The following is a 13,911-nucleotide window of genomic DNA, read 5'->3' as shown; positions in this document are numbered from 1 at the left end:
AAATTTTTAAACTCAAATTTTAATTCGTTTTAAATTATTGGGAGTTTTAAATTGTCTCGGGCAAAAATTATTTAATTGGGTTTTAATCATGTCTTAACTTTTGTATTTTATGTGTTTTATTTCGTGCCTGTTCACCGCCCTGAGTCCTTCGGGAGTAGGGCGGTATACAAATTTAATAAAATGAAAAAAAAAAAAAAAAACTCAGCTTGGATCGTCAGAGGCATTTAAAAGAAAAAAAGCCTTTTTTTCTTTTAAAAGCCTTTGACGATCCCAGCTAAGCTGCGTGATCATCAGAGGCTTTTTTTTTTTTTTTTTTTACTTTTAGAAGCATTTTTTCGGCCAAAGAGGTTGTAGAAAAAATGCTTTTAAAAATTAAAAGAAAAAGCCTCTGATGATTGTGCGGCTCAGCTGGGCATTGGGGGGGGCAGGGATTTTTGCTACCGGTTCTCCAAACCACTCGCCTCCATCGCTACCAGATCAGGCGATCCGGTCCAAACCAGGAGCATTTCACCCCTGTGTGTTTATCACCTTAAAAGCCATTCATGCCTTTGGGCCAGGTTACCCGAAGGGGTAGTTTTCTCCCTGTCATTTCTCCCTCTGTATAGTTTGATCTTCCAGGTGAGACCTAACATGGATCCTCTCAGCCAAGCAATGTTGTATTGGCAGGGACTAGGAAGCACACCTTCTCTGCTGTAGCCCTTGCCTTCTGGAATATTCTCCCTTCAGAGTTCAGGAGGACCTCAACTCTGAACGTTCGCAAGGCTTGGTCGGGTGTCCAGGCCAGAGGTCCAGAGCGTGCTAGTTGGGGGAATTCTGGGACTTGAAATCCATGGGTCTTCGAGTTGCCAAGGTGGAGATCCAGTGGGTTGGATGCAGTCCATAGTTCCTTGATTGGGAAGATCACCAATCAGAAGACTCCGGATACTTCTGATTCCAACGGAACATTAACCGTACAACAATGGCTTGTTCCATGGCAGTTTGCAGGCTGTACACCTGTCGAAAAGCCTTAGCGTGACTCCGAAAATATTTTAGGGGTTATTTGAGGAAAGCAAACGGGCGGTCGAAAAGAAGGTAAGGGATGGTAGATCTGGAGACAGGTCTGAGTGGTCGCTGGACATGGATTCAGCCACATCACAGTGCTGAGACACATGTTTACTGCACGGTTATATTCAGTGGTGAGTTCCAACCGGCGTTACCACCGATTCTCTTCATGCACGTGCTCTGCGCACGATCGCCATGCACATGCTCGCATGTGCATCGAACTTGCGCTCCGCGCAAGCGCATTAGGTTTCTGCCCAGCTGAGGTGCGGCAATCCACTCTGCCACGCCTATCAGCTGGGCTAAAAAAAGAAGAAACAAAGGTAGGAATAACGCGGGGGCGGGCGGGAGGGCCCAGCTCCCAAACAAAGAGAACCGGTTCGGTGACGTCACATCATCATCGCTACCGGCTCGGCCGAACCGGGCCGAACCGGGAGCAACCCATCACTGGTTATATTCAGTGGTGGGATTAAAATAATTTAATAACCGGTTCTCGGCCCTAATGAGCGGCTGGGTGGGTATTGTTGGAAATAAATTCAACCAACAAGCATGGGTTGGTGAAAACAAAGAGATTTTATTTAAAAAAATAAAAATAAAAACAATTTTGCAAAATAGGGGGGTATATCCCAGCAGATCTCAACAAGGAGTTTGAGCCAGGAAGTCACACCGGAAGTTTCAAAAGCATTAGATTTGATAGTTCCCTATCCCGACACCCCCCACGCCCCACGATCAGGTCCAGGGACCGATCACGGCTAATCCGAAGCACCTTTTAGAGAGATCATCATCTCTTTCTCTAACACCTCCCTATAACTACCCATAAAATATTTTGCAAACATAGCTCTTTCTTATCTCCATTGCCTTGGCATTCAAGAGTGGGCCTCTTTCTAACGGGCCTCAAACAAAAGAAGATCTATTCTAACACAACATTGTTACATATTGGTATGTTCTTCTCTCCAACTATCTTAAAGCAGAATAATGTCTAACAAAGTCATGAAAGCTTCCAGTGATGAAGCTCCCACAACTTCTGAAGGCAACTTCTATTCCATCGGTTGATTGTTCTCACTGTCAGAAAAATTTTCCTTATTTCCAGGTTGAATCTCTCCTTGGTCAGTTTCCATCCATTATTCCTTGTCTGGTCTTCAGGTGCTTTGGAGAATAGCTTGACCCCCTTCCTCCTCTCTGTGGCAGCCCCTCAAATATTGGAAGATGCTCTCCTGTCTCCCCTGGTCCTTCTCTTCACTAGACCAGCCAGGCCCAGTTCCTGCAACTGTTCATCGTATGTTTTAGCTTCCAGTCCCCTCATCATCCTGGTTGCTCTTCTCTGCCCTTTTTCTAGAGTCTCAACATCTTTTTTTTGAGTCTCCTAGAACTATTTCTGAGGATAAAAGGGGAAAAGGTGGGGTCTTTGTCCTCCTGTCACCTCTTATAGATTGTCAGGCCTGTTGAACAGCTGCAAGACCTAGTAGAAAAGTATGGAGCTCTATTAATCCAATAGCAGAAGGCAACAGAACAATTAGGGTAATGGTGAAAATACCAAGGTAGACATTAGATGGTGCTGTTCTCCTGCTGTTGGATAAGCTGTTCTCCTGCAACTTCTGAAGTCCATCTTCAGGTCCAGCAAGGTGCAAGTTGGAAAAGGGGATTGTTGTGACCCCGACTCCCGAGCCTGTCCTAACAGAGGAAGAGGACTCTGAAGGTGAGGGGGAGGAACTGACAAGGCCTCCCTCTCCAGGACCCTCCTCTCTGGCAATGCCTCAGGTTCCATCCGAAAGCCAGGAGGAACAGCCTGGGATGTGCCAGGAGGAAGGCATATCGGAGCACCCATTGATAGGGAGCGAGGAGGATGAATCCTGGCTTGATCCCGGGCAGCGTCGGAGGGAGAAGCGTGCGCAGCAACGAAAGAGGCGTGGGAGGGCCAGAGATTGAGCTGAGTCACGGAGCCACACCCCACCAGGAATAAAAGTGGGTGGGATTGCTCTTCAGGCTTTGTGACGGACAAAGTTAAACCCTGAAAGTCACATCGTGATCTTTGAAATTCGCCTTGAGATATATTTTGGACTGAACATTGACTAAACTCTTGTCTCGTGGATAATTTGTTGCTCCCGGAACGGACTGAAGATAAGTCCTCTTCTGCTTTATGGGAGTGAAACCGGTCTTGGCAGGCATTTGGCAGTTTGCTGCCAAAACCTTGGTCTGCCAAGAATTCTAATTTGTTTACCTAATAAAATATTGGCAGGCGTGCTTGGTATTACGTTTGCCTGTGTGAGGAAGGGGGACAGAACAGGGATATAATCAAGGTGGGTTTTGCCCTCACTTGAAAATTAATCCGCTTGTAGTTTCTCCAGGCATGGAGATACTGCAGGAGGAGAACCTGGAGGTTGGTCTATGGTGAGACCACTTTTTTCCAACTCACCCATTTGTCTTTGGAGATTCTCAGTCATCCAGGTCATGGTTGCCCCAAAAGTCTTTTTTTTTTTTTTCAAGAGGCAATCGGACTGTCTTTGTTTTTCCTTCAAGACATTTCACTTCTCATCCAAGAAGCTTCTTCAGTTCTGACTGAATGGTGGAGGATGGAAGAATTTATATTCCTTGCAGTCATCTGGTCATTAGTATTCTTTCTGAGAGTCATTGAAGCCGCTTGGAGGTTTGTCTGTGCCCTCAGCATCACCTGAACAGTGCAAATAGGCGTGAAACACCTTTCAGCAGTTCCAAGAAGTTTTCACACCCATTTGTACTTCGATTCAGGGGATCCGGAGGGTTAGAGATAAACCCCCAAGTGGCCTCAACGACTCTCGGAGAGCTAACGACTGACCTTCAGATGACTGCAAAAACTATAAATCCTTCCATTCCTTACCAATCAGTTGGAACTGAGAAAGCTTCTTGGATGTGAAGTGAAATGTTCTCAAGAAAAAAAAAAAAACACCAAGAAAGTCCAGTTATGTTTTGGGAAAAGCATCTTTTGGGTTATGCACACAAGAGTTTCCGTTCAATCCTTCCCCCATATTAAAATTCATCCAACGACTGAAGAGCTTTCCTGCAAAGCAGAGGTTTTGACATGGTCTCCTAATCTCAAATAGACATCTCCATGTTTACCTCCTTGGCTTAACCATCAATCAGTCAGTCAGTCAATCAATCAGAATAGAGCTGGAAGGAACCTTGGAGGTCATCTAGTCCAGCCCCCTGCTCAAGAAGGAAACCCTATCCCAATTCAGACAAGTGGCTGTCCAGTCTCTTCTTAAAGACTCCAGTGATGGAGCATCCACAACTTCTGAAGGCAAACCGTTCCACTGATTAATTAACAGAATAACAGAGTTGGAAGGGATCTTGGAGGTCTGGTAGTCCATCCCCCCACATCAAGCAGGAGACCCTATACCAGTGATGGCTAACCTTTTTGCCAAAAGTGGGGGAGCATGGGGGGGGGGTGTCATGCGCATGTCCCCACACCCATAATTCAATGCCCCCTGCCCCCTGTGCATGTGCGCGCGACCCCCCCTCCACGTTCCCCCTGCTTTTGGCACGCAATGGTACGGTGGCCTGTTTTTCACCCTCCCCAGGCTCCAGAAGCTTTCTAGGAGCATGGGGAGGGCGAATACAGGCTCCCCCCCCACACCTGGAGGCCCTCCAGAGGGTGGAAATGGCCTGTTTCCTGACTTCCGATGGGACCAGAAGGCCCGTTTTTCACCCTCCCCAGGCTCCAGAGCCTTTCTAGGTGCCTGGGGAGGGCAAAAACAGCCTTCCCCACCCCCCAGAGGTCCTCTGGAGGCCGGAAACATTCCTTTTCCTGACTTCCGATGGGCACGGAAGGCCCAAAAATCAGCTGGCTGGTGCACGCATGCACACTGGAGCTGAGCTAGGGCAATGCTCACATTCTCACAGATATAGCTTCGCGTGCCACCTGTGGCAAACGTACCATAGGTTCACCATCATGGCCCCATGCCATTTCAGACAAGTGGCTGCCCACTCTCTTCTTAAACACCTCCTTTGATGGAGCGCCCACAATTTCTGGTGGCAAGCTGTTCCACTGGTTAATTGTCCTCACTGTTAGGAAGTTTCTCCTTCATTCCAGGTTGCTTCTCTCCTTGGTTAGTTTCCCTCCACTGTTTCTTGGTTTCTCTTTTGTGTCAGTTCCTTGGGTGTGAAAAGGTGTGTCTCATAGCTTCCTTAGTGACGCAATGCTTTTCTGCCCCAAAACCAGAAGGGGACCTTCAAAATCGGCAGTTTCATCGTGGATGAATTCGGGAAAGACATGAAGACTCATCTTCCGGTTGTACTGCTGACCATTGTCGTGCACATCAAGAAAGGTGAGCACCATGGGTAGGGCGGTACTCGTCGTTTTGTTTCCTTTGGGGACGCTGAATAAGATGAGTCAGTTTGGTGTAGTGGTGGTGAGTCCTACCATCGGCATGAAAACTGGCTGGATGATTTTGGGCCAATCACCTGGAGGATCTGAGTTCTAGTTCAGTGTTAGCCGGGAACGCTAGCTGGGTGACTTTGAGACAATCACCAGGAAACAAAATCACCAGGAAATAAAAGAGCCCTGGTGGCGCAGCAGACTAAAGCGCTGTTAAGTAACACCAGCTGCCTGCAATTACTGCAAGTTCGAATCTCATCAGGCTCAAGGTTGACTCAGCCTTCCATCCTTCCGAGGTAGGTAAAATGAGGACCCGGACTGTGGGGGCAATAAGCTGACTTTGTATAAAAAAGAACACCGCTTTGGGGGCCCCGAAAGCCCTATTAAGCAGGGCGGCATATAAATTGAACCAATAAACAAACAAACAAACAAACAAACAGTTCTAGTTTTGTCTTGGGAATGAAAGCTAACTGGATGACTTTGGGCCAATCACCAGGAGACTGTGAGTTCTAGTCCCACCAGGGGTGGGTTCTAATTTTTTTTACTACCGGTTCTGTGGGCGTGGCTTATTTTGTGGGTGTGGCTTGGAGGTCATGTGACTAGGTGGGCGTGGCTAGCTGGTCAGAGTCATTTCTGGAAGGTCCTCGCACTTACGACCAGTCCTCACACTTACGACCCATTTGTTTGCTTTTAACACTGATCAGCTGAAGCCCCGCAGCAAGAGTTTAAACAGGTTTTTTCCCTCTAGTCATCAGCTGGGACTCAGGAGGCAGCAATAGATTGGGGGTGGGACCAAATAAAAGGTAAGAATAACATGGGGGGGTGGGAGGGGGGGGGGAGAACCGGTTCGGTGACGTCATATCGTCTGCCGAACCGGACCGAACCGGGAGGAACCCATCACTGAGTCCCACCTTAGGCATGAAAGCCATCTGGGTGTCTTTGGGCCAATCACCGGGAGACTGTGAGTTCTAACTCCGCTTTAGCTGTGAGTTCTAGTCTTGCCTTAGTCATGAAAGCTAGCTGGGTGACTTTGGGCTGGGAGATGGTGAGTTCTAGTCATGCCTTAGGCATGGAAGCAGACTTACGTCCCTCATTCACTAAGAAAAATGCTCCAGAGTCCCTCCCCCTCTCCCTCCCTCCCTCCCCCAAGTCAGGATCAAAGGCCAGGAGGGCTTCCTTCAGGAGAGAACATCTTAAAGTCACACCTTCTAATCACCTCTGCATGGAACCTTTGCACTGCTGGAAGCAGTTTTTTCTTTTTAGGTGGCAAGAATGTGGGCCTTAAATCTACCTCTTTGTGGGATGATGCTGATGCTGATGAGGAGGAGGACCACTATGGAGTTCTTAGTGCTCTCTGACCTCGGCTGTTTTCATGCAGACTTGACTTGACTTGACTTGACTTGACTTTTATTTGATTTATATACCGCCCTACTCCCGAAGGACTCAGGGCGGTGAACAGCCAACAATAAAATACATACATACAAAATTTAAAAAGCAGAAATAAAATCGAATTAAATAGTTTGGCCCAGACAGATTAAAACCCCAGTCAATTTAAAACAGATTTAAACTTTGAGGATTAAAAATATTAAACATATTAAAATATTAAAATTATTTAAAAAGAGGGAGAACTATTACCCAACACCATCAGTGCTAGAAGGGTTTAGTGGAAAAGAGGAGGAAGGGGAGGGAGGGAGGAGGAGGAGGAGGTGGAGGAGTATTGTGGGGTCCTTGGTGCTCTTGAATTTGGTTGTTTCCTTGCAGACATTTCATTACCCAACTAGGTAACATCATCAGTGCTAGAAGAGAGTAGGGCTTGCAGAAAGGAGGAGGAGGATAATAATACTGTAAGGCCCCAAAATATACTTGAGTCACCAGAATGCCAAAGAGAGAGACTCAAGACGAGGCTTGCAAAAAGAAGCAGATTTTATTTAAATAAAATAAATAAATACCGGCTGGGACTATATCCAGAACATACAGATACAATGCATGCGAGGAGATAGCCACACCTTGGGGAAGGTATGGTGTCCTTTTTATACCTTCAGAGGCATCACCTTAGTACCCAATTCTGGCCTCCTCGTTTAGGTTTGTGCATTCCTTGCTGCCCTGCAGAGGAATAGAAGCCTCCCAATTAGCGTTATCTCTTCCTTGAACATTCCTTTGTTCCCCCAATTGCTCCTTTGCCCCCCCCTGGTTCTGCAAGTGACTGAGTTTATACAGATCAAAGGTGTAAGTTAGGGCTGAAGTGTAAATTATCCCTCGGATGATGTCTGCAGTTCCCATATCTGAGATATGTGCCATGCTCTTAGATGGCACAAGAAAAACAGGAAGAAGGTATGGGTTCAAATCAACATATGTTTGATAAATACCAGATACATTACAGAGGCCTAATAACAGAATATGCTTGTTACAGGAGATACAAATATAAAGGCATAATATATGTGATACAAATACAAAGGCATATTTGTGTTACAGATAATAAAGGTACAATATCTGTGTTATACAAATGCAAAGGCTATATATGTGTTACAGGAACCTAATGGTTACAGAATAGCAAGTTTCTACTAATTCTAGTATACCAGTATATCATATTCTAGCATTACTATTGTAATGCTCTCTACATGGGGCTCCCCTTGAAAAGCACCCGGAGGCTCCAGCTGGTCCAGAATGCGGCCGCGCGGGTGGTTATGGGCGCAACTCATTGTGCCCACATGACACCCCTCCTGCGCGAGCTGCACTGGCTCCCAGTGGTCTTCCCGGTGCGATTCAAGGTGTTGGTCACCACCTTTAAAGCGCTCCATGGCATTGGACCTGGATACCTTCGAGACCGTCTTCTGCCACCAGTAGCCTCCCACCGACCAGTCTGCTCCCACAGAGAGGGTCTCCTCCGGGTGCCATCGGCCAAATTATGTCGGCTGGCGACACCCAGGGGGAGGGCCTTCTCTGTGGGAGCCCCAGCCCTGTAGAATGAACTGCCCCCGGAAATACGTAAGATCCCCGACCTCCGGGCATTTCGCTGTGCACTCAAGACCCTGTTGTTCCGCCAGGCCGGACTATCAACATAATGATTTTAAATTGGGTGTTTTAAATTTCTGGGGTTTTAAATCGAGCTGAATTATTTAATAATTTTAAATTATTTTAATTGATGTTTGTCTTGTGCTTTTAATAGGCTGTACACTGCCCTGAGTCCTTCAGGAGAAGGGCGGTATAGAAAAAAAATTATTCTTATTCTTATTCTTCTTATTTATTATATCCTTATTACTGTTTCCCTTCAATACAATGAGGGCTGTAAGAGCAAGGACCAGTCACCAGTCATTTCAGTACTAACCACAGGTTAAAAAAATAACTGAACTGGTCATGGAATTGATTTAGAGAAATGGCAAAAATTGTGGTTACAAAATTATAAAATGGCAATGTCAGCTGCATATAAAGAAAATTTGTATAAGATGTTTTACAGGTGGCATCTACCCCCGACGAGAATAGCCAGAATGTTCAAGAACAAATCAGAAAAGTGCTGGAAATGTCATCAGATACCGGGCTCATATTACCATATGTGGTAGACATGTGTAGAAACCAAAAGATATTGGACTAAAATCCACACATGGTTGGAAAAAATGACTAAAAAACACATTGATTTTAAACCATTAATAAAACCACATTGATTTTATTAGGAATTTTGCCAGAAACATATAACAGAGAATTGAGATACCTGATTGTGAATGTATTGACAGCGGTTAGAATTGTGTTTGCTAAAAATTGGAAAAATGAGGAAATACCTGAACAAGATGAAGTTATTAGAAAAAAATCATGGAATGTGCTGGAATGAGCAAATTGACATTTGAAATTAGAGAACAGGAAGACAAACAATATTATAAGATATGGGATTTATTTTATCAATGGCTGGATAATAAAACATGGAAATGAAATATAATAATAATAATAATAATAATAATTTTATTTCTATACCGCCCTTCTCCCGAAGGACTCAGGGCGGTGTACAGCCTGTTTAAAAACACAAACAAAACAACAATATAAAATTTAAAATAATTAAATAAAGTGGCTCAGATTTAAAACCCCAATAAATTTAAATATCCCAATTTAAAAACTATTGTGTTGTTAGTCCGGCCTGGCGGAATAATAGGGTCTTCAGTGCGCAGCGAAACGCCCGGAGGTCGGAGATCTTACGAATTTCCGGGGGCAGTTCGTTCCACAGGGATGGGGCTCCCACAGAGAAGGCCCTCCCCCTGGGCGCCGCCAGTCGACATAACTTCGTTGACGGCACCCTGAGGAGACCCTCCCTGTGGGAACGGACTGGTCGGTGGGAGGCTATTGGTGGCAGAAGACGGTCTCGGAGGTACCCGGGTCCAATGCCATGGAGTTCTTTAAAGGTGGTAACTAACACCTTGAATCGCACCCGGAAGACCACTGGGAGCCAGTGCAGCTCGCGCAGGAGGGGTGTCACATGGGCACAACGAGTTGCGCCCATAACCACCCGCGCGGCCGCATTCTGGACCAGTTGGAGCCTCCGAGTGCTCTTCAAGGGGAGCCCCATGTAGAGAGCATTGCAATAGTCCAACCGGGAGGTAACAAGGGCGTGAGTGACTGTGCGCAGGGCGTCCCGATCCAGAAAGGGCTGCAACTGGTGAATCAGGCGAACCTGATAAAAGGCCCCCCTGGCCACGGCCGTCATATGCTCTTCTAAAGACAGCCGTGCATCCAGAAGGACACCCAGATTGCGAGCCCTCTCTGTGGGGGGCAGAGATTCACCCCCAATAGTTAGCGATGGCACCTGCTGACTATATCGGGGCGCCGGAAGCCATAGCCACTCGGTCTTGGAGGGGTTGAGTCTGAGCAAGTTCTTCCCCATCCAGACCCGCACGGCCTCCAGGCAGCGAGACATCACATCAAGGGCATCGTTGGGGTGGTCTGCGGTGGAGATGTACAGCTGAGTATCATCAGCGTACAGATGGCACTTCACCCCAAAACCACGGATGATCTCACCTAGCGGCTTCACATAAATATTGAACAGGAGGGGCGAGAGGACTGACCCTTGCGGCATCCCCCATGTGAGACGCCTCGAGGTCGACCTCTGTCCCCCTGCCAACACAAACTGCGAGCGGTCGGAGAGGAAGGAGGAGAACCACCGCAAAACGGTGCCCCCTATTCCTAACCCCCTCAACCGCTGCAGCATGATACCATGGTCGATGGTATCATAAGCCGCTGAGAGATCTAATAGGACTAGGACAGAGGAGCAACCCCTGTCCCGAGCCCTCCAGAGATCATCCACCAACGCGACCAATGCCGTTTCTGTGCTGTACCCCCGCCTGAAGCCCGACTGGTACGGGTCTAGATAGATAGCTTCATCCAGGTGTCGGGAAAGTTGTCGTGCCACCACGCTCTCAACAACCTTCGCCACAAAACGAAGGTTGGAGACTGGACGATAGTTAGCTAATTCAGCCGGGTCCAGGGAAGGCTTCTTGAGGAGGGGCCTCACTACCGCCTCTTTCAAGGCGGCAGGAAAGGCACCCTCACTCAGAGAAGCACCTATAATCCCCTGGAGCCAGCCTTGTGTAACCTCCCGGGAGGCCAGTACCAACCAGGAGGGGCACGGGTCCAATAAACACGTGGCGGCACTAATCACTAAATATGAAAAGGATGTTATAATACAATCTATGGAAATGATTTTAATGGGATGAAAATGTAATTGTTAAATGAATGATAAATGAGAATAATGATATAAAGATATATATCAGATTGATAATATGAGAAACTAGAGAATTAGTAAATGATAAATATGAGATGAAGCACAAAAGATTTGTAACCGACCGACACACTACTTGCAATTGGAATGGATGATAGATGTTTTTATGTTTTGTTTAAAAATTAAAAATTAAAATTCAATAAATAAATAAATAAATAACTGAACTAAAAAGAAGAGCTTTAACTGTCTGGTCACTTCCATGCTGAGACTTTCAGTTTCAGGATTGTCAACTAATGCCAACCCTATTCCATTTTTTCTGCGCAGTCCCTTCGCTGGAATGCTACACTTGCAATCAGACAAGCTACTCGGGGTGCACAAGGATTAAAAATTGTTCTCAACACGAGGTTTTCTGCACAAGATACACAGGTAAGCAGACACCATGCACGACCTCAGGTGGTTCTGTATGCGTGTGCATTTCGTCCTCGACTTACTTCCCTTCGTTTATTTTATTTATTTATTTATTTTTATTTTTAATTTGATTTATATGCCGCCCTTCTCCGGAGACTCAGGGCGGCTTACAATGCGCTAAGCAATAGCCTTCATCCTTTTGTATATTTATACAAAGTCAGCTTATTGCCCCCATCAACTGGGTCCTCAATTTACCTACCTTAGAAAGGATGGAAGGCTGAGTCGACCTTGAGCCTGGCGAGATTCGAACCTGCAGTAATTGCATGCACCTGCTCTTAATAACAGGGTGCTTTAGACCACTGTACTACCAAGGCTCTTTAGCGACTGAAGTTACAACGGCAGTGAACAAAAAATGACTTATGACCAGTCCTTGCACTTATAACCATCCTTGCATCCCCTCCCCCCCCCAGTCACATGGCAACTGGCATGTACTTACGACTGTTGCCGTGTCCTGCGGTACCAGGATCACCGATTGTGATCTTCCCAGCCATTTTGAAGGGCTCCAAGTAACACCCGCAACCAGTGGTTGCAATGTAAAATTTGTTACTACTGGTTCTGTGGGCGTGGCTTGGTGGGGGAGGGGTGTAATGTGACTGGGTGGGCGTGGCCATTTTTTTTTTTTTACTTTTAAAACCATTTTTTCTACAACCTCTTTGGCCAAAGAGATTGTAAAAAAATGCTTTTAAAAGGCTCTGCCAAATAGGCAACTCAGCTGGGATCGTCAGAGGCTTTTAAAAGCCTCTGACGATCCCAGCTGAGTTGCCTGATTGGCAGAGCCTTTTTTTTTTTACTTTTAAAAGCATTTTTTCTACTGAAGAGGTTGTAGAAAAAATGCTTTTAAAAGCCTCTGACGATCCCAGGTGAGCCGTGCGATCATCAGAATGTCAGCACTTCAACCTGCATTTACTCTAGTGCTGACATAAGAAGGAGAAGAGGGGGCAGCTGGCAAGAGGACGCTTGACATTTCACCTACTTATTTTCTTTGAAGATAATATCCCCTAGGAGATGAGAGGGAGGGGGACATTCCTTTGAGCTGGAGCAGTAGATATGGGGAGAGTGATTTGGAAGAAGGCCAATGAGACACAGAGATTTGGGGAACAGAAAGGGAGGGTGTGGGGGCAGGAAGTCAGAGTTGGCTATGCCACGATCAGGGCCAGATTGTTGTGCTAAATAAAATGAAAGATTTCTTCAAAGACTATCTGTTTGGAAATGCAATTTATTTTATTTGAGACGATATCGAAACCTGACACAGAGGCTTTTTAAAAAAACTTTTAAAATCATTTTTTCATTCGAAGAGGTTGTAGAAAAAATGTTTTTAAATTTTTTTTCAAAAGCCTCTGATGGTTGTGAGGCTCAGCTGGGCATGGGGTGGGGGGGGGCAGGGATTTTTGCTATTGGTTTCTTCTCACTGCCGGATCAGGTGATCCGGTCCGAACCGGGAGCATTTTACCCCTGCCCCCAACTAAATAAGACTCCAAGACTTGAAGTTCCTCAAAGTTCCATTTTATTAGAGAAGTCATATTGGCACATCTGGGAAAACACAAATCTGAAAGCTTCCAGGTTTTCCCCACCCAAAAGAAAGTCCAAGTCTCTTCCCCTGCACCCACATGTCTATCACATGGTCCAAATAGGTCACCATCCCAACTGGAGTAGCTTCCCAGTCACGCCACTCCAGGTGCAGGCTGAATGTCCTTGATTCTCAGAGAAAAGAATGTTGTTGTTTTTATGGCTATACATCTCACCCCATTCCTCCCAGTTCCCACCGCATGCCCATCCACCAAGGGTAGCAGCCCTGAAGATCCAAAGAAAACAATGGCCTCCAGGGCTGACACAACGACCACCAGATTCAGTTAACAACTGCGTATGAAGTTTCCGAAAGATGCCCTAATTAATTCATGAGCCTTGAGCCGAACTTCAAAAGAAATACAGTCATTTATTAGGAGCACCATTTTGGCAATATTCAGATGCAGTTAGAACTAATCCCACGTAGATTTACGTTCCCCTATAACCCTGTCTCTCCCCTCCTCTCTGGCCATGTCATAAATCACATTCTCCAATTAACCACTTTGGCAGGCTGTGAAATCCAACACCCTCCTTCTGATTGCGGTCAGGAAGAATGTATGGAATGCACTTCAGTTAGGGAAATCAATCAGCTCTATCAATTCTCCCTCCCTCCTGCTCATGGCAACTTGAAAGCTTTGCAAGTTGACACTGCGCTGATTTGCTTAACAATCGTGGTAATGGAGGTAAACATTGGGCGCAACTCGCTTCGAAAATGCCTTGCTTAAATAATGTAAATTGTGGTCGTAAGTTGAGGATTTCCTGTCTATTGGAGTCTGGCTGCCGCATCGTGGTT

At 46.1% G+C, this 13,911-nt stretch overlaps 2 protein-coding genes across 2 annotated transcripts in view; both read left to right on the top strand.

The window, feature by feature from the left end:
• The window catches only part of LOC148114985 (uncharacterized), a 451,234-nt gene that overhangs the window by 337,248 nt on the left and 100,075 nt on the right, over positions 1-13,911 (top strand). The gene's annotated exons all lie outside the window — the stretch shown is intronic.
• The window catches only part of LOC117666902 (secreted Ly-6/uPAR-related protein 1), a 34,331-nt gene continuing 25,677 nt past the window's right edge, over positions 5,258-13,911 (top strand). The window contains exons 1-2 of the mRNA XM_087890960.1: positions 5,258-5,339; positions 11,412-11,513. Coding sequence (XP_087747086.1) covers positions 5,285-5,339; positions 11,412-11,513 — 157 coding nt within the window. The 5' untranslated portion in view covers positions 5,258-5,284. The remainder of the gene's footprint in view (positions 5,340-11,411; positions 11,514-13,911) is intronic.

Source organism: Pantherophis guttatus, chromosome 3, assembly GCF_059756535.1.
Source record: "Pantherophis guttatus breed Tessera chromosome 3, ASM5975653v1, whole genome shotgun sequence".
NCBI lineage: Eukaryota > Metazoa > Chordata > Lepidosauria > Squamata > Colubridae > Pantherophis > Pantherophis guttatus.
Note: the sequence above shows the minus strand (reverse complement) of the source record. Positions and strands in the feature narration are given on the sequence as shown.